General features: G+C 41.9%; 1 protein-coding gene across 1 annotated transcript in view; it reads right to left on the bottom strand.

The window, feature by feature from the left end:
* The window catches only part of ptchd4 (patched domain containing 4), a 101,220-nt gene that overhangs the window by 41,580 nt on the left and 37,669 nt on the right, over positions 1-21,971 (bottom strand). The window contains exon 2 of the mRNA XM_041188772.1: positions 20,247-20,724. Coding sequence (XP_041044706.1) covers positions 20,247-20,724 — 478 coding nt within the window. The remainder of the gene's footprint in view (positions 1-20,246; positions 20,725-21,971) is intronic.

The following is a 21,971-nucleotide window of genomic DNA, read 5'->3' as shown; positions in this document are numbered from 1 at the left end:
ACAATGTGTTTTCATTAAAATATCTTTGGTCCTCTAGCAGTTCACCTGGCCCACTCCCTCAAATATTTGAAAAGTGTAACATGAAAACATTATGGCTGTTGCCAGGGTATCTTGCAGATAACCTCATTATTTGTGTGCAGCTGTTCAATCTGCGTATAGATTGGGCAAATCAAATTAGTAACAATATCATAGAGGAGGAATTCCTGGAGTGTATACAGGATGGTTTTCTGGACCAATACTTTGAGAAACCAACGAGAGAACAGGCCATCCTCGACTGGATATTGTGTAATGAGTAAAGAATAATTGGCAATATAGTTGTGTGAGGCCCCTTGGGGTTGAGCGACCATAATATGATAGAATTCTTCATCAAGATCGTGAGTGACGTAATTGATTCTGAGACTAGGGTCCTGAATCTTAAAAAAGGAAACTACGATGGTTTGAGGCGCGAGTTGGCTATGATGGACTGGGAAACGTTAATTAAAGGGATGACTGTGGATAGGCAATGGCAAACGTTCAAAGAGCGCATGGGTGAACTGCAGCGATTGATTATTCCTGTCTGGAGCAAAAGTAAAACAGGAAAGATGGCCAAACCATGGCTTACAAGAGAAATTAGCGATAGTATTAGATCCAAGGAAGAGGCATACAAATTGACTAAGAAAAACAACAGACATAAGGATTGGGAGCCGTTTACAATTCAGCAAAGGAGGACCAAGAGATTAAGAAGAGGAAAATAGTGTATGAGAGTAAGCTTGCGGGGAACATAACAACTGACTGTAGAAGTTCCTATAGGTATTTGAAGAGAAGAAGATTGGTGAAGACAAATGTAGATCCCTTACAGTCAGAAACAGGGTAATTTATAATGGGGAAGAAAGAAATGTCTGACCAACTAAGTATGTACTTTGGTTCTGTCTTCACAAAGGAGGACACTAATAACATACCAGAAATGTTGGGGAACACAGGGTTTAGTGAAAGGGAGGAACTGAAAGAAATCAGTGTTAGTAGGGGAAATTGATGGGATTGAAGGCTGATAAATCCCCAGGGCCTGACAATCTACATCACAGAATACATAAGGAAATGGCCCTAGAAATAGTGGATGCATTGGTGGTCATCTTTTGAGATTCTATAGACTCTGGAACCGTTCCTACAGATTGGAGGGTAACTAATGTAACCCCATGATTTAAAAAGGGAGGCAGAGAGAAAACAAAGAATTATAGACCAGACAACCTGACGTCGGTAGTGGGGGAAATTCTAGAGTCCACTATAAAAGATTTAATAGCTGAGCGCTTGGAAAACAGTGGCAGAATCAGACAGAGTCAGCATGGATTTACGAAAGGAAAATCAAGCTTGACAAATCTACTAGAATTTTTCGAGAATGTAACTAATAGAGTTGATGAGGGGAAGCCGGTGGATGTGGTTTATGAGGACTTTCAGAAGGCTTTCGACAAAGTCCCACATAAGAGGTTGGCGTATAAAATTAAAGCACTTGGGATTGGGGGTAGTGTATTGAGATGGATAGAAAACTGGTTGGCAAACTGGAAACAAAGAATAGGAATAAACGGGTCTTTTTCCAAATGGCAGGCATTGACTAGTGGGGTACTGCAGGGATCAGTGCTGGGACCTCAGCTATTCACAATATATATTAATGATTTAGATGAGAGAACTAAATGTAATATCTCCACATTTGCAGATGACACAAAGCTGGGTGGGAGGGTGAGCTGTGAGGCGGATGCAGAGATGCTTCAGTGTGATTTGGACAAGCTGAGTGGGCAAATGCATAGCAAATACAGTATAATGTGGATAAATGTGAAGTTATCCAGTTTGGTAGCAAAAACAGGGAGGCAGATTATTATTTGAATGGCTATAAACTGAGAGAGGGGAGTGTGCAATGAGAAATGAGTGTCCTCGTACACCAGTCGCTGAAGGTAAGCATGCAGGTGCAGCAGGCGGTAAAGAAGGCAAATGGTATGTTGGCCTTCATAGCCAGATTCGAGTACAGGAGCAGGGATGTCTTGCTGCAATTATACAGGGCCTTGATGAGACCACACCTGGAATATTGTGTGCAGTTTTGGTCTCCTTATCTGAGGAAGGATGTTCTTGCTATAGAGGGGGTGCAGCAAAGGATTACCCGACTGATTCCTGGAATGGCGGGACTGACATATGAGGAGAGATTGAGTCGATTAGGATTATATTCGCTGGAGTTCTGAAGAATGAGGGGGGATCTCATAGAAACCTATAAAATGCTAACAGGACTAGACAGGATAGATACAGAAAGGCTGTTCCCGATGGTGGGGGAGTCCAGAACCAAGGGTCACAGTCTGAGGATACCGGGTAAACCATTTAGGACTGAGATGAGGAGAAATTTCTTCACCCAGAGAGTGGTGAGCATGTGGAATTTGCTACCACAGAAACATAGTATGTTTTTTCAAGAAGGGGTTAGATATCATTCTTGGGGTGAAAGGGATCAAAGGGTATGGGGAGAAAACGGGAGCAGGCTATTGAGTTGGATGATCAGTCATGATCATGATGAATGTTAGAGCACGCTCAAAGGGCCGAATGGCCTACTCCTATTTGCTCTGTTTCTATGTTTCTATGCTGTCTCATTTAAAATGGAGATAAAATTGAATTTCTTCCCTCGGAGAGTCGTTAGAGTTTAGAATTCTCTTCCCTAGTGAGCAGTGAAGGCTACGTCATTGAATATATCCAAGGTTGAGTTAGACAGATTTTTGATTGACCAGGGAGTCAAGAGCGATAAGGGACAGGCAGGAAAGTGAAGTTAAGGTCACTTCAGATCACATCATCTACAAGATGCACTGCAGGGACACACCAAGGCTCCTTGGACAGCACCTTCCAAATACAAGACCACTACCATCCAGAAGGACAAGGACAGCAGACAGATGGAAACACCACCACCTGGAAGTTCCCCTCCAAGCCTCTCACCATTCTGACTTGGAAATATATCATTGTTCTTTCACTGTCACTGGAACTCCCTCCCTAATAGCACTGTGGGTGCATCTACACCATAGGAGCTGCAGCGGTTCAAGAAGGCAGCTAACCATCGCCTTCTCAAGGGCAATTAGGGATGGGCAATAAAAGCCAGCCTAGCATAGCAATGTCCACATCCTATGAAATAATAAATTTTTTTTTAGATCAGCCTTGTTGCTATTGACTGGTGGAACAGGCTGGAGTGGCCAAATAGCCTACTACTACTTCTCTTTCTTCTGTTCTTGTGCTTTTAAATCTATTTCCATCTTTCACTGTACTCCATGTTTGAATACTTCCAACCAGGATTCTACCCTGCCACAGGGTATGCGATGGTATAGTGGTATTGTTACTAGACCAGTAATCTAGAGACCCAGGGTAATGCTCTGGGGACGCAGGTTCAAATCCCAAATGGCAGATGGTGGAATTTGAATTTAAAAATATCTGGAATTAAAAGTCTAATGATGATGAAATCATTGTCGATTGTTGTGAAAAAGACAATTTGGTTCATTATTGCCCTTTAAGAAAGGAAATATGCTGATTTAAGAAAGGAAATCTGCTATCTGGCCTCCATGACACTCAAATGGCCTACTCAGTTGTATCAAACCGTGACAAAGCCTCAAAAAAGGAATTAAACCGGATGGACCCCCCCCCCCCAACCGCATCGATGAGGCACTTGAAGCAACAAACTCAGCCCTGTCGATGCTGCAAAGTCCTCCTTACTAATATCTGGGGGCTAGTGATAGGGAGAGCTGTCTCACAGACTGGTCAAGCAACAGCCTGACACAGTCATCTTCACTGAATCATATCTTACAGATAATGTCCCAGAAACCACCACCACTATCCCTGTGTCTGCCTTGTACCACTGGCAGCTTAGGTGGCGGCACAGTGGCATACAGTCAGGAAGGAGTTTCCCTTGGAGTCCTCAATGTTGACTCCAGACCCCATGAAGTCTCATGGCATCAGGTCAAACATGCGTAAGGAAACCTCCTCTGATTACCACATACTGCCCTCTCTCAACTGATGAATCATTGCTCCTCCATGTTGAACACCACTTGGAGGAAGCACTGAGGGTGGCAAGGGCACAGAATGTAATCTAGGTGGGGGACTTCAATATCCATCACCAAGAGGGGCTCGGTAGCACCACTACTGGCCAAGTCTTAAAGGACATAGCTGCTAGACTGTGCCTGTGGCAGATGGTGAGGGAACCAACAAGGGGGAAAAACATACTTGACCTCATCCTCACCTACCTCTGATGCATCTGTCCAGAACAATATCAGTAGGAGTGACCACTGCACAGTCACATTGAGGATACCCTCCATTGTGTTGTGTGGCACTACCACCATGTTAAATGGGATAGATTTCGAACAGATCTAGCAACTCAAGACTGGGCATCCATGAGGCGCTGTGGGTCATCAGCTGCAGCAGAATTGTACTCAACCGCAATCTGTAACCTCATAGCCCAGCATATCCCCCACCCTACCATTAACAGCAAACCAGGGGATCAACCCTGGTTCAATGAAAAGTGCAGGAGGGCATGCCAAGAGCAGCACCAGGCATACTGAAAATGACGTATCAACCTGTTAAAGCTTGCCAAACAGCATAAACAGCAAGCGATAGACAGAGCTAAGCGATCACACATCAACAGATCAGATTTAAGTTGTGCAGTCCCTGCCACACCCAGTTGTGAATGGTGGTGGACAATTAAACAACTCACTGGAGGAGGAGGCTCCACAAATATCCCCATCCTCCATGATGTGGGAGCTAAGCACATCAGTGCAAAGGATAAGTTTGAAGCATTCGCAACATTCTTCAGCCAGAAGTGCCGAGTGGACGATCCATCTCTGCCTGTTCTGGAGGTCCCCAGCATCACAGATGCCAGTCGTCAGCTAATTTGATTCTCTCCACGTGATATCAAGAAATGGCTGAAGGCACTGGATAGTGCAAAGGTTATGGGCCCTGACAATACTCCAGAATAGTACTGAAGACTTTGCTCCAGAACTTGCCGCACACTTAACCAAGCTGTTCCAGTACAGCTACAACACTGGCATCTACCCGGCAATGTGGAAGTTTGCCCATACCTGTACACAAAAAACAGGACAAATCCAGCCCGAACAATTAGCAACCCATCAGTCTACCTCGATCATCAGTAAAATAATGGAAAGGATCATCAACAATGCTAGCAAGCTGCTCTTGCTTAGCAATAACCTGCTCACTGACACGTAGTTTGGCTTCCGCCAGGGCCACTCTTCTCCTGACCTCATTACAACCTTGGTTCAAATATGGACGAATGAGCTGACCTGCTGAGGTGAGGTGAGAGTGACTGCCCTTGACATCAAAGTCACATTTGATTGAATGTGGCATCAAGGAACCCTAGCAAAATTGGAGTCAATGGGAATCAGGAGGGAAACTCTCCACTGGTTGGAGTCATACCTAGCACAAAGGAAGATGGTTGTGGTTGTTGAGGGTCAGTCTTCTCAGCTCCAGGCCATCACTGCAGGAGTTCCTCAGAGTAGTGTCTTGGGCCAACTATCTTCAGCTGCTTCATCCATGATCTTCCTTCCATCATAAGGTCAGAAGTGGGGAATACTGTGGTTACAAGAACATGTCAGAGGCTAGGAATCCTGTGATGAGAAACTCACCTCCTGACTCTCCAAAGCCTGTGCACCATCTACAAGGCACAAGTCAGGAGTGTAAGGGAACATTCCCCACTTGCCTGGATGGGTGCAGCTCCAACAACACTCAAGCATGACACCATCCAGGACAAAGTAGCCCGCTTGATTGGCACCACATCCACAAACATTCACTCCCTCCACCACTGATGCACAATAATAGCAATGTGTACCATTTACAAGATGCACTGCAGGAACTCACCAAAGCTCCTTAGACAGCACCTTCCAAACCCACAACCACTACCATCTAGAAGATCAAGGACAGCAGATAGATGGAAACACCACCTGTAAGTTCCCCACCAAGCCTCTCACCATCCTGACTTATATCACCGTTCCTTCACTGTTGCTGGGCCAAAATCCTGGAATTCCCTCCCTAACAGCATTGTGTGTTTAGCTACACCACATGGACTGCAGCGTTCAAGAAGGCAGCTCGCCACCCCCTTCTCAAGGGCAACTAGGGAAAGGCAATAAATGCTGGCCCAGCCAGCGAAGCCCACATCCCGTGCATGAATAAAAAGGAGCCGAAATAGCTCTTATCAAAGTCACATATCAAAGTGACTGCGACGAAGATAAAAGCCGTTTCCTTGTCCTTCTCGATCTGTCTACAGCATTTGACATGTTGATCACACCATCCTCCTCCAACATCTCTCCACTGGCATCCAGCCCAGGTGGGACTAATCTCACCTGGTTCCATTCCTATCTATCTAATCGTAGGCAGAGAACCACTTGCAATGGCTTCTCTTCCTGCTCCTGCCTCTCTGGTATCAACCAAGGATCTATCCTTGGCTATCTCCTATTTCTCATCTACATGTTGCCAAATGGTGACATCATCAGAAGGCACAGTAATAGTTTTCACATGCATGATGATATCACTCAGTTCAACCTCACCAGAAGCTCTCTTGACTCTGCCACTATTGCTGAATTATCAGACTCCTTATCCAACGTCAGCACTGGGTGAGCAGAAATTTCCTCCAATTAAATATTGGGACGAGTTAAGTCTTTGTTTAGAATCTCCCTTCAAACTCCATTCCATAGCTACTGACTGCATCCATCTCCCTGGCAACAGCCTGAGGCTGAACCAGACCTCAAGATGAGCGTCCAACCTCATATTCATGAATTCACTAAGATTTTCAATTCCCACCTCTTCAAGACTGCCCAGCTTTGCACCTGTCTCAGCTCCTCTATCCTTTGCTTCTCTAGACTTGACTATTCCAACGCACTCCTGGTTCCTCTCCCATTTTCTGCTACCATAAACCGAGGCCATCCAAAGCTCTGCTGCCTGTGTCTCATTCCCATTCCCCCATCACTCCCATAGCTCTCAGCTAAGCAGTGCTTTAATTTTAAAATTCTCATCCTTGTTTTCAAATTCCTCCATGGCCTCACCACTCCTTATCTCTGTAACCTCCTCCAACCCCATAATCTTCTGAGATATCTGTGCTTCTCTAATTCTGACTTCTTGAGCATCCCCGATTTGAATCACTCCACCATTGGTGGCCGTACCTTCAGTTGCCTAGACCCCCAAGCTCTGGAGTACCCTCTCAACACACTTCTGCTTCTCTAACTTGCTCTCCTCCTTTAAGGAATTCCTTGAAACCTACTTCTTTGATCAAACTTTTGGTCATCTGACTTAATATCTCCTCATAAAGCTCGGTGTCATACTTTGCTTTATAATACTCCTGCTAAACGTCTTGGGATATTTTGTTATGTTAAAGATGTAATTTATGTTATTGTTGTTTTCTAATGGCAAGTGACAAAAGTGCTTTGTTTGGCAAAGAAAGCTGCAGTGATCTGTCCAATACACAAAATATATTCAGCTTTATAATCTAGCAAATTTCATCAGTAATAACTTGAAATGAGCTAATAGCATAAAAATTCAACACTGTGCTCTGAGGAATGGGGACAGAGTCAATGGCAATGCTGTGATGGTAGAAGAATGGTGATGGTAATGTTAATGGTATTGGTAATGTTAAAGATAAAGGTAATGCTAATGAGTTGCCACACACAAACAGGGTTTCCACACACTTCCAGGAAAGTTATGGTGGATGAACAAGAGTGGCTGCAAGGAAGTTCAAGGCTTACAGTTTAGAAGTTGTTGCTGGTAACATTAGCAAGCATTTGCTCTGTAATTTCCGATTACTTTCCTCTGCCTGCTATTTCAGTGGAAGCTTATTCAAAATAACCAAGTTATTGTTTTGATTCAAATAATTCTATCAGAAGAATGCCATGCAAATACATTAAACATTTGACCCGAAATAGCGCTGACAGTAATATATAGAAAAACCCAAATTATTGATGACCTGAAACAGTTACTTAAAAAATAATAAAGCTTTGCTTCCTATTAATTAAATAAATGGAAACCAGAGACCAGTGAATTATAGCTTATTGAATGTGCTTGAACATCACTATAAGGACCCTTTTAGGGTAATTCTAGACAATGAGAACAGTAGTAATTGGATTACTTAGAGATGAGATTTGCCTTCTGATCCCGGGTGACATATAGTCTACTAAACCGGTCCCCTCAGTCAAACTCACCAGATAATTACTACTTTATCATTACATAGGACTACAGCTATTAGAGTGACATCAAAGCACAAATACACATTAGTCCTAGCTCCATCCTCGCAAATGCATATTGAACTTGCACTTTTAAAACAATACATCATTCTTCTGCTGTCTGGATATATTAAACTAATTTTCCCCACATCGGATCTGTGTAATATTAATGAATAATATAACTTTGTCATTAGAAAAAAATTATCCTTCTCATGTTATATTACTGCTTTCAGATTCACAAATTATGTGAATCCCTCAGGGCTTCCAGTCTCTGAAACATGAATACACAAAAAATAAGGCACAAAAGACAAATAAACTTTGATATTTAGCAATATAGATGAATCAACAATGTCACATTCAGAAGACAATCAGATTTAAATATTGGCTCAGTATTCTAAATCTAACTTATGTGCATTACATGATGATAATTTTAAATAAAAGGTACGGGAGATGGATCAGGGTGAGGTGCTCAAAGGTGAAGAAGGTGCCAGAGGAGTACAGAATGCAGCCAAATTGTCACTTAGAGATAAGAGCTACTTCAACACCTTGACAGTTTGGGCATAATCAGTGGTGAAAAGTACAAGGAAATGTCTCTAAGTAGGAAGTGGTTGCCATCCATGAGACATGTTTCTGTCAATGCTGATTCAGTTATCCACAATGAGATCATGTGCCTTCTTCATGAGCAAGTGGACATTATGGAGAGACCTAACGAAAGGGAAATAATTGGGAGAGGTAAGGGAAAAGTCATGGCTTGGCGTTAGGTGGTGCACACAAGTCACCAATATTAAGAGAAAGCATGCTCTGAAAAGGAATACTAACATTAATGACTCCTGACTCAAAGTACAATAATAAATTGGTTGCACTCTATTTAAATTTTGTTCAGGAATATCATTTCAGATAGTGTGGAAAAACATAGCTCCACAACCAAGGTGAGTTTGTTCAGGGAATGCAGAAGACTTTGCAGCAGAAGGTGTTTAGTTACATATGGACAGAAGGGTTTATTAAAGGGGCAGCTATCACACCAGTCTTCCTGGCTGCACTGAGGTTTCAGAACCTATAACCTCATGGTCAGTGCTTCTCTCCTGTTCTGGGTCTTGATTCTGGATTGCTCTCCTCTTCTATGTGTAGACCACTTTGTGTAAAAGGAAAAGGAAGAAGGAAATAGCAGCAACAGTTTTCATACAGATGAGAAAGGCAAAAAAAAGCTTAGCTGCTATGGGAAGTGAGCACTAATCTGCATGATATGGTGCTGGTGGTCACTGACCAGCTACACGTTCATGGCACAGAACCTCTCTGGTTAAATTGGCCACTGTATTGTAACAAGGGACTGCATGACCATGAGGGCATTAATCCCTGTATCCCTCAAATACCTTGTAAAGTGCTTGGGTTACAGAACAGCTAGAGGTAGAAGTTGGGCAACACCTGAAATTGGGCACAATTCTGTGCATTGGAAAGGAAAGGCTTAAAAACCAAGCTGGTAAGTTGGATTCTGAAAATGAGACCCTAGGAATTGGAATTCAGGCCTCATCATTGTAATTCCAGCAAGCAATTGGCTAGGATTTTATGGCCCCTCCTGCACGGCATGATATTACGATCCTGCCGAACTGAATGGAGGTTTAAATGGCTTGCTGCAACCGGGGCGGGTGATGTGCTTTGGCGGGGCCATAAAATCCTGGCCATCGAGTATTCTGACATAATTTGTCAAGCAGGGACTAAATGATTTTTGTTGATATTAAGGCCCACAGGTAAATTTAGTGAGGTAATGAGGTGCTGGTGAAGAAAATGAGATGAGCGTGGTTTGGCAGTAGCTCTCAGCTTTATCATGGTGCCAGGCAGAAAACTCCAAATGTTCCCTCCAAATACACAAAATACCTTAAGGTTTTACAGCCTTTTTTGTGAGCAGCTTCTCCAGGACTGCTGGCCCAACCACCAAGACCCCAAAATAGTATTTGTAGTTTATGCAGCCAAAGCTTCAACTAGTCTAACCAGATAGAGGATCAGAATTTGAAATGAAGCTCCCTGGCCTCTAAGTTGGTTAATGTTGTACCTGTTTTATGCCCATAAACCATATGGAACAATGTTGAAACTATGCCCAGCACCTGGACCCATGACAAATTCTGAGATACCTTCCTCAGTGAAGGGAGTCTCCTTAGTTTGAATGCATGGAGACAACTTTTCAGGGACAGCATCCACAATCACTTGTGTGGGACTATGGAAAGCTACAGAACTACTGCTAATACTGCTGTATCCTCTTACTTCTCCTCACATTTGCCAGTCTTGGAGTGGGTGTTCTCATGGGTCAAAAACACGGTGGGTTCAGGGAAATGGGTGAAAGTCTTGTCCCAATCAGCCTGGCCTTTACTCTTCCAGTGATGAAACCACCCTGGGGAAGATTCAGCCATATAGGAGTAATTTTACAAGTTCAAATTCCCCACATGGTAGTCCTTTGGTTTGGGGTTTGGGCCCATTGTACCACTGTGGAACCCCAGGTGGTCTCCACTTATGCTGTTGGTTGGTATTGTAGATGTGTTGATTGAATGCTGAGCTGGGAATAAGGTAAACCTTAATGTAAGGAATCTCTTGCCCTGGCCCGAGATGCCAATAGTTTTATTTAGAGAATGCACATTAATTACACTGAAGTTGAGTGTTGTTGAAAAAAGACATTTGTCAAAGCCTTTCGTCTCGCACTCATCAGGACAATCACAAAAATACCAATGTCAGAGGAAGCAACAACTTTATACTGTATGAGAAGAGAGTGTTGATTAGTTGGCAAGTGGACTCTGATTGGTAGAGGTGTTGCTATGGAGAATGCACCAGTTTTTTTAATTTACTCGTGGAATGTGGGCATCACTGGTTAGGCCAACATATATTGCCCATTCTTGTTCAGAGGGCATTTAAGAGCAAGCCACATTGCTTTGCGTCTGGAGTCACATGTAGGCTGGCAAATTTCCTTCCCTAAAGGACATTAGTGAACCAGATGGGTTTTTCATGGTCATCATTCGACTTTTAATTCCAGATTTTTATCGAATTCAAATTCCACCATCTGCTTGGTGGGATTTGAACCCAGGTTCCCAAAGCATTACCCTGGGTCGCTGAATTACTAGTCCAGTGACAATACCACTACGCTGTCACCTTCCCTAATTGCCCTTGTTCGGAGGGTATTTTTAAGAGTCAACCGCATTACTGTGGGTCTGGAGTCACGTGTAGGCCAGGCCCAGGGAAGACAGCAGAATTCCTTCCCTAAAGGACATTAGTGAACCAGTTGGGTTTTTACAACAATTGACAATGGTTTCATGGTCATCATTTTTTAATTCCAGATATTTATTGAATTCAACTTCCACCATCTGCATGGTGGGATTCAAACCCAGGTCCCCAGTGCATTACCCTGGGTCTCTGGGTTACCAGTCCAGTGACAATACCTCTACACCACCACCTCCCCTAATGGGGCAGGTGACTGACAGTTAACTGTCAAGCATTGTTTAAATTTAAACCAGACAGCTTGACTCTGATTGGTCAAGGCATAGCCCTGAGAAATGAACCAGCAAATGGCTGTCACTTATTTTGTTTAGCTGAAACAGGCACAATGTGTGTACATGTCCTCTCTGTCTGCAAAGAACAGGGCCCTGTGTATTAAAATATGTAGCTTCCAGTACAGGCAGATGCACCACATTGCAAGCCCGACTGACAAAACTAATTGGTTGTCAATGTAATTTAGTAAATGTTGCCTAATCGTAGAATCACATCCCTAATGTTGGACACTGTGCTTTGAGTTTTGCAAGTGTGGCCTGGTTGGTTACAGTCTGTACAATGCCTGTTGCGAATAGTGACTGGGACATGCTGTTTGATATGATCTGTCAGTGTCTGTGACATACGGCCTACATATCTAGCATTATACTGACACTGGCCAGCTCTCACAAACATCTTTGCTGGGTAATGCAAAACATGTCTTCGATGGAATGACACCTAACCTCCTACCCCTAGCATGTTCCCGATATGTGGATGAAACATTAGCTAGATTTAAATCCGTAGCAGCATGCAATAATTTCCTTGCATGTCCTGTGTTCAAATTCACCTTTGAAATGGAGCAGTCAAATGTACTCTCTTTCCTTGATGTACTAGTTGAGCAATCTGCCAGGGGGTTCTTAACACAGCCTATTGCAAGTCTACCTTCACTAGTCAATACACATGTTGGGATTCTTACAGATCCACATGCTATGAGATTGGCCTTATCTGCAACCTCGTAAATAGGGCCCAAGCCATTTCACCATGCAAGCTTGATGCTGAAATAGACATCAAATAGACATCAAATAGAAATAGACATCAAAGACATCATGTGGGATAATGGCTACACTGATCAGATCACTTCATGCTGTATATTGTGTAAACTCATGAATGGGCCTAAGGGTGTCATTTTCGGCACTGAAAAGTATCCATTCTACCACAGATCACCCTGGAAGGACAAGGTAACTCAAACATTTGAACAACTGGTGAAGCTGTTTCATGCTGTTACTATGCAGCAGCAACACAAGTGGTATTTGCCACTAACTGGGTGCTGCTGTCAAGCCAAAATGATGTTCTGCCTACCCACAAGTGAGCAATGTGGTGTATGAATTTCACTGCCAGTGTGATGCTAGGCTGTACATCCCAAAGACTGGCAGATTATATCAACCACCATGTTCCAGCTGCTGTTCGCAAAGGGCAGGGTGCAGAAGGCACCCAACCAGCCTGTGCTTGCAAAACTCAAAACACTGTGTCCAACATTAGATGTGATTCCATGAATGGACAACATTTGCTAAATAATCCTCAGTGTGCTACTAATTATGCTGACAACCAATTTAAGATGGTCTACTCCTGTTCCTATTTCTTATGCAGTATAAAGTTGTTGCTTCCCCTGACATTGGTATTCTTATGATTGTCCTGATGAGTGCAAGACAAAAATCTTCAACAAAATGCTTTTTTTCAGCAATAATTAAGTTCTGTACTACCAAACAACTATTTGTACACATAAGGTATAAATCCTTCAGTGCAAATTTTATCATGCATCAGTTCTTTGGAGCATCAGGAAATCAAAAAAAAATGAATAAGCCTAAGTCTGAGATGCATAGGACCAAAATCAAAATAATCATCTTTGCAAGTTCTGATGATGCGATAAATTCCAAGAAGAAATGCCATCATAACACCCACAATGAAATGTGTGATGTTGCATGAACAATTGACAAGCAGGAAAGTGGCACATTTACTTTAGCCCAACCGACAGTAAAACCCTAATAATATTTAGTGCTTCATTCCTTACTATGTATCCTACATGGATTAATATTGCCTTTTATGAAAACCAACTGGTAACAAATACAGGTGCTGATAAAACTTAAAAGAAGAGATTGCTGAAAATGCAAAGGGATTTATTTTTTAACTTTCTGAAGCCATCATAAAATTTTAACTGCTCTAAATGATTTTGGATTACGCGCAATATACCAATTAAATGTTTCTACTACCATGTTTGGAATGTTGTCTGAGAAGTGTGGTAATCTGAGGTGTAATATAACCTTAAGAAGAATGTTATAATATTAGATCACATGATCTTAGTCTACAAAAGCAGAGTAGCGAGGGCTACCTCTGTAGTTAGTAGTCAGTAGTTAGTGGTTAAGCAGAATGTAGAGATAGAGTTTGAAGTATAAGCACATGTTTCGTTGTTGCTGAGTACCTTTGTAAATAAACAGTTTTCGCCTATGAAGTGTCTGCTACTCAACTCTATCTTTAGTACCAAATCGGACACCTCTTACAACAAGCATGCGAACAGGATCCAATAAAATGGCTATGAGGATCCAACATGAAGTGTAGATGACTGTGTAGAATTGCCAAAATACTAACATCAAGTGAACGCAATGATCTGGTTTAATAATTCAATGTGGGTACTAAAACAGATATTAAAAAAGCCAATTTTCTGCAGCAAATATTTATCAAAATTACGTATTTCCACTTATATGCAAGGAAATGGGATGGTGATGGATTAAACCTATTGCACTAATTTTGCACTTACAGCAAGAAGCACAGTTCTCGAAACTGCTGCAAATTCTCATTGAGTAATGCTTAGTTGGCTTAAAAATGACCAATGTCTAAGTACAGTGGCTTTTTACACCTGCATTTAAATGAAAAAGTTATGTTGCTTTTGGGTGATGAAAGTTGAACATGAATCATTACGGTGGGTGCTATTTGCTGGAAGAACAAACAGAGTCAAGTCTCACATCTTACCCAGCAGTAGTTCAAAAATACATTGCAAACCCTGACCGTTCTGCCAGGCCTGTAATAACCTTATCTGAATTGTTCTCAGACAGAACTCAGTTTGGCTCGCACTCACCCTGCTCTTAGGCAGAACATTAACTGTCAGGTGGATCATGTCTCAACCACTGGATGGTGTCAGGGAGGATCCAACATAATTATCCTGTCACCCAGAATTGCTGGAAGAAGCTGCAAAATCCACCAGCACCACTTAAAAAAAAATACACTGTGCCTGGTCATTTATCACATCACTGCTTGTGGAGCTTTGCTCTCTGCAAATTAGCTGCTGTGATTCTATTAAAGTTATTGCGGCTGAGCAGGAAAAGCCCCAAGAAAATACCCAGCACTATGCACAAGCAAATTCTGAGTTTGAGTAGCGATCCAATTATCCCTGAGAATTGTTTCTTTAAAAACTAACAATTGCTCTAGAAGTTTAATAAATAACTTGAATTGCAACACTTGGATTAAACTGTGCCACTATAAAATGTTACTTGTTAAATCAAAAAATAAACTCGCAGATCATGGTGATCACTGCATTAAATGGGTCAATTCAGATCAACTTGAAGCAGGAGTGCCATCTTTTTACAGATCCAGATTATGACAGTAAAGACATTGCAAGCCATAAAGTTTGCTGCAGGAGGATAGCTTTTGAAACTCACCTACTCTGTCTAAGTGACTGAACTTTCAGTTTTGAGGGTACATAAATTTAGCAGGGTTTGAAGCCAGTCCTGCTAAGTAAAATGTCAATGTTCATCCTATCAGCAGTGCAATGGGTATGTCCATAATATCTGGAGTGCCCTATTCAGACTGATGGGAGGATTAGTACAGGTGACAAGAGTTAACGGCTCGAATTTTGCGGTTAGCGGTGCAGCGACATCACTTGTTGCTGACAGCGAATAAATCCACACGTGAACCTACCACGAACACCATGGCAAGAATTTTGATTTCCGTGAGGGAGAATTCCACCTGGTGTGGGCTGCAGCAAGGCATTACTGTGTAGCATGGGTGCAAAAGGCAGACAGTTTTTTTGGACATGGTCTACATTCACTGCACTATAAAAACTGTACAAAGCAGACTGCTGCAGTAAAACGCATCGAAAAAACTGGTGTAGAAGACATGATTTCAGTTTACAATATTAAAAATGTGAACAATTTTTAAAAATTAAAAATATAAACATTTTTTCAAAATTAAAAATGTAAACATTTATAAAAAGTGCAATAATTTTGATCAGATAAATCATTTTAAAAAGTGATATTTAGAAAGTCTGATAAACCATGCTAAAGTGTTTAAGGTTTTGCTTTTCAGCAAGATTCATCAGACTTTTAAAATGTGAAAAAATTCGATCCATTTTAATTCCTAAAATGTTGTGGTCTTCTGCTTTAAGTATTTGTTAACTGTGAGGAGGCTCCTTACACCTTTACACAGCTGTAACAATTTGAATTGTAATTAATTTATAATTAGTGGAAATTAGCACAAATTCATGCAGGTCCCATACGTACTGTTTAAAGGAACAAATGTTCAGGAAAATGTATTATTTGGCCCACTCTAACTTTCAGATTTGCACGCTACAGGTGTGTGCATCCAGACGCTGTGAGGCCTCTCTAACATCCAATGGTACTGAATGCTGATTGTGTCACTGTTGCTGGCATGTCAAAATCCGGCCCAGTATTCTTGAAATACACTCTCAAAAAGACTAATCTTGTTACAGTGCAGTTATTAACATAGCACTGACTTTCAAAGATTAGTGAATTATCACGATTTGATAACGCACCCATAGGATCAATTGTGCATTTCAATTTCTACAATTGTTGTACAGAATTGTCAGCATGAATGTTGTCCCATGAACTACAGCTATGGCCTAAATTTATTAAAAAAGTACTTACCATAATTTAGGTGCATTGCAATGAAAAACCATAAAATACACAATTCCTAACCCCTATAATCCCAATTATAATTTAATTCCCAATCCTATAATAAACCTTTACCATGGTGCCAAAAGGCTGATAGTATGAGTAACAAATTGCTACAGATTGAATACAATCCATGTAAGACTCTACAATAGCTTTCTAGAAATTACTGTTGCATTTTTTCTAATTATCATGTAATCATGTCATGATTTTTTAAAAAACTCAAATCCAACTAGTAAACCTTTGGATGCTTTTTTTGTAAATAAAAGTAATTCAGGGAATTTTTCCACACATTTCAATATTAATAATAGAACCATTTCACTACAAGAGGAAAAATACTATAATTGCTGGAAGCATAGTATAAAGCCACAAAGTTAGTAAATTATGACAACTGCTGATGGATAAAGGTTCTAGGATGCGTGAGGCAAGAAGGCACTCGAAACTCTTGGATGATTCCAGCTCAACATTACAAACGCTTCTCAGAATAATCTCACATGTTGAGGGATCATTATTGATAGCTGGCATGAATAATTCTAAATTAATAATTTCCATGTGCTCTAAATTGATTTGAAAAAATGTGCACTCTGCCAAGGAGATCAAGAGTGAGATGTCATGATCCATCAGGACTTTGTGATCTGGGAAACAATACTAGGCCAAGCAAATTCTGTGTACTATTCTTTGTTCCAAGGCACTGGCTGAGACAATGGACCATGTGTGAGGTAGAATTCAATAAATTGAGTGAAACTGTAAGGGTAATCTTCCAACTTTTCATAGATTATTGGTGATTTTTGTTTTTATTTACTCAATTAAATAGCTCAGCTGAGCTAGCAAGACTGTAATGAATCCTATAGAATAAAATGCTCGGCAATAAAACATGCTAAACCTGATTTTGTATGCATTGCTTTATGAGTACCCATGGGGAATTTGTAAAGTTACAAGGTAAGGGCAGACAATACCTGAAATAAATTGATTCTCTAATGTGTGCAGTTGTTTCACTGATGCAAAAACCCTTGAGGCTGAATGATAACCTCTTGCCTAAATCTCTGTGAAACACACCACACAACAGGGTGTTCCCTACTGCAGAGGCCCGACAAGTGAGAGTGATTTAGTGATAACCGCCAGAATTTTCTCAATTCCTAGGTTGACCCATGGCTGGCACTGAAAGTGGGCCACATGCTTGTGCGGATGCACCGCAGGACCCTGGATGGCATTTTACAGGTGGCACCAGCTAAGAAGGTGCCGCCGGATTACTATCCAATTGAGGATGGCAACCTGCCTCTCACAGCTGATGGCACAATCAGAGGGCTGGCAGGTTGGCAGCTACACAGTGCCACTGATAGAAGTGGTTGCTGCAGAGACTGCAGTGAGAAGGAAAGGGCACATCCATGTTGAAGCACCCTCGAAGGCCAGGTAAGTCTTTTTGTTGATTGTGCTGGGCCTGGGAACACAGGCCTCAGTGATCAGCAGACAAAACACTGCAGATGATTCAGTGCATCATCAGAGGGGAGCCGCAGGGGGAAGCCCCTCCTTGGGCCAAGGAGCAGACATGAAGGAAGACCACCTCAAGAAATTCACAGGGAGGAAGCCAGATTTAACGTGGCGTATTCCCATGTACCGTTGTTCCATCCTGACACTGGTAAAATGCCAGAGGAGGTGGAAAGTGTCCCTTAATTATCCAAACAATTGTTTTAATTGGCCACCCTCCTCCAGTCAGTGGGAGGCTGTGCCTCTTCCCTTACCACCGCTCAGATCATTCTGTGGCAACGAGAAGATGACAGCATCCCTCCCGATGCTTTCTGCCACCATTATACAAGGCCTCCCACCTCCCAGTCTGCCTTCAAAGGTCTGGTAAAACCCACCTCAACTGGTCCTAAAAATATACTATCACAAGAGGAGGTGTAGGATAGTGGTATTGTCACTAGACTGGTAATCCAGAGACTCAGGGTAATGCTCTAGGGACCCGGGTTTGAATCCCACCACGGCAGATGGTGAAATTTGCATTAAATAAAAATCTGGAATTAAGGGCAGAATTTTGCCCTTGATGGGCTTTGTGTTTCCTGTGCAGGGGGTGGGGGAGGGATTCCCCAACTGTCAGAGTGCACTCTTTCGCGCATGCGCACGGAAGAGCACACATCTCCCTGAGACTAAGTGCTGTCTCTGGGAGAGCGCTGAAAGTTTTACAAACTTCAAAAATAGAAAAATAAAAAAATTATTAACATGTCCCCCTCATGTGACAATGTCACATGAGATGGGACATGTTCATAAATATCACATAAACTTTATTAAAGTTTTTTAAAACAGACATGAAACCTCATCCTGCCAGTGGATGAGGTTTCATGTTTATTCAGAAGCCCACTGGGGCTCCTGGCCTGCCCGCCAACCTTAAAGTTGGACGGGCAGGGCCTTTAATTGGCTTAATTATCCTGTCAATAAGCCATTGACAGGTCGGTGGGCAGACAGCTGATTTCGCTGTGCCCACGCCTTCCTGAATATTTAAATGGGGTGGGGGTTCCCCCCCCGCCCCCCAACATCATCCCGCGTCATTTTCGCGTTGGCGAGCGGGCCCCGCCCCCAGCTCGCCGACAGAAAAATTCTGCCCTAAAAGTCTGATGATGATGATGAAACCATTGTCAATAAAAACCTAATGTCCTTTCGGGAAGGAAATCTGCAGTCCTTACCTGGTCTGGCCTACGTGTGACTCCAGACCCACAGAATTGTAGTTGACTCTTAACTACCCCCTGAACAAGGGCTATTAGAGATGGGCAATAAATGCTGGCTGAGTCAGCAATGCCCATGAATGAATTAAGAAAAATCTTGGCAAATGGTTATGACTTTGGTAAATGTCTTGCTGCTGTTGATAAGACAGGAAATCAAATTACCACTGACAGCAAAATGTGCTGAATGTTTTTTGTCCAGTGATGGTTGAAATAGTTTAAGAGCAGAACTCCTTGTTGTCACAAGGGAGAAAATCCGTTCCATGAATTTTAGGTCTCTATGGAATCCAGTTATGGATTACCTGTGAAGATATTATAATGGAAGTGGGATCTTCCTTCATGCTTAATTTTATTGCACTCTTCCTGCAGATGGGAAGGGTGAAGTGTGTCCTGGATGGTAGTACATAACAGCCGATAGTAAATCAGCGGCTCATGAGAAACCATACGTGGGTACCACATATTGTTGATTAGCTATTGCCCAAGACAAATTCCACCCCAGGTTCCCTGTGATCCTTAAAATGGGATCCTTTTAAATTAGTATCTGAATATCTTGTGCGTTGTCTCCTTAACCTAACTTTTCTGAATGCAAAAGTCTACATAATCAGAAACAGTTGTAAATTTTTCTCCAAACTTTACATATTTTTCCAACATCCTATTACTTCTCTATCAGGAAGAAAAAAATTAAAACGCAGCAGTGAGACAATTAGTCTCATTAGTTTAACTGGTTTGATAAACAATTACTTTGACTATTATGTGGTCAACCTTTCAGATAAGATTTTTAATTGAGTTGGTTTTACATCATCATCCATTTTAGAATTAATAATGCATAGGAAAAAGTTCAGTTATGATCTGTAAAGAAGTTATAAAACTTTTGCATTATCTAAGCTTTCTTTGTCAGTGTATCATCTATCTAAATATCAGACTGAATCTATTCTAGTAACAGAAAAGTTACATTTTTCTGTAATATACACATGCTCAAACATTCGTAGAAATAGCCAAAAAAGTTGCAGTACATTTAATGCAGCTTTGTTAAGTTTGCATCGTATCAATTATAAAGGAGATATATGCTTCACAAATGTACCTTTGAAAATGCACACACTAAAACTATGGTTTATTAAAGAGATAGGTTTTGGAGCAATAATTACCCATGGCAAAGAAAGGGATTCCCAGTAGAGTGGAGTTGTATTTGCCATCAGTGCTGATGAATATCCCTGCTGCAGTGACAGTGGAAAGGCAGATTGTGATAACTCCTAGCAGTCCTAGGAAGGGTTTGCTGCGGAGGCAGTCCCTCATTGCGCTGGTGAGAGTGGCAGCAATCAGAACCAACACTAAGCTCACCACCACCTCAGTCCTGGCCACAGTATTGGTCTTATAGAAGTCCTTCCACAGACCAGAAGATGTCAAGGGGTATAGCTGCAGATCACTGTGCTCCTGTTGAAATTTAAGCATGAGCTGGCAGAATTCAGCTTCCCATTTCTCTGCAACATCTTGTAAGGCAGACCCGTAGCTTTGCAGGTAGTAGGTGATCTGTACTGCACTGGCTGATTTAACCTGGTGTTCTCTACTGTTGGGGATGAAGATCACTCCTCCAAGCTGATGGCCGATAAAAGTCACCCTACCGTCCTTTAATGATAAAATGATTATGTTCATATTAACTTGCAGTTCACAAAAAAGTTTGTACAATTTTTCATTAAATATATTAGAGCTAAACCATGCAGTATTATATCACTAATAAAACCTGATAAGCATTTAATGTCATGCTGAAAATAAAAATAATCAGAGTTACAGAGCAACAATTCCAGTTGCTTAGAATGATGATCAGTTCTGACTACAGGGTATAATAGCAGATCAGTGAACCTAGAATTTATGCACTGTTTTTAGTAAGAATTAGTATAATCTGGGCGAGTGAGGAATTTAGGGAGGAATCCACTTCCTGTGGTATTCTTCCCCTTTCAGGTCTCGTTGATAAATTTTGATGAGACAAGGATGGAAGATATCTTCCTCCCAACCGCCATCATAATCCAAGCTGCCCCATCAATCTCGCCAGTTCTGCCCACTGTATGGTCAACAGTAAGTGTGCTGGCATCAGGTAGGCATATCAGGACTGTCAGTGAGCTCTGTAGATGCACATCCTAATTGGAAGACATTTTAGGCAGATTAAATGCCATTAGGGAATTGATAAACGGCTAAAGGGGCACTTGGCAATGTAAGTCAGACTGTCGAACTCAGACTGCTCCTACACCCACCATCCCACCATTGAGTGACAAAGTTTCATATGATTCATTGGGTAGACTCACTGGTAGTATGTGAATGGCATGGGTACCTGTTTCCATTATGTATAATAGTTTTGTCCTTGGAATTTGATTCAAGAGAAAAGCAAATGGGCATATAGAATTCCTATCCTACCACACTTGTGGTGTCTGAGCTGGACCTCCACTTTATGTTCAGAGAAAAAACTTTGTTTGCAGCAAGAGGTTAGGATCTGGAATGTCTTTCCTGGGAGTGTGGTGGAGGTAGATTCAATCAATTTCAAAAGGCAATTGGACATGGACCTGAAGAGGAAAAAAAATGCAAGGCCATGAGAATGGATGGGTTAGCTGAGTTGTTCTTGCTGAGAGTTGGCATGGACATGACAGGCTGAATGGCCTTCTTCTGTGTTGTAATCATTCTACATTTATACATGGTGTCTTACTTGACCTCAAGATAATCTTCCAGCTGCCTATGGCCTCAACAATGCCACTTGACTCTGTCTTGCCTTTGCCTATCTACTATTGAAACCTTTATCCATGCCTTTGTTCCCCCCAGACTTGACTATTCCAATGCACTCCTGGATGGCATCCTATGTTCCACCCTCTGTGGACTTGAGAACA

This window comes from Carcharodon carcharias, chromosome 5 (genome assembly GCF_017639515.1).
Source record: "Carcharodon carcharias isolate sCarCar2 chromosome 5, sCarCar2.pri, whole genome shotgun sequence".
In the NCBI taxonomy this organism is placed as follows: Eukaryota; Metazoa; Chordata; class Chondrichthyes; order Lamniformes; family Lamnidae; genus Carcharodon; species Carcharodon carcharias.
This window is presented reverse-complemented; position numbering and strand designations above follow the sequence as displayed.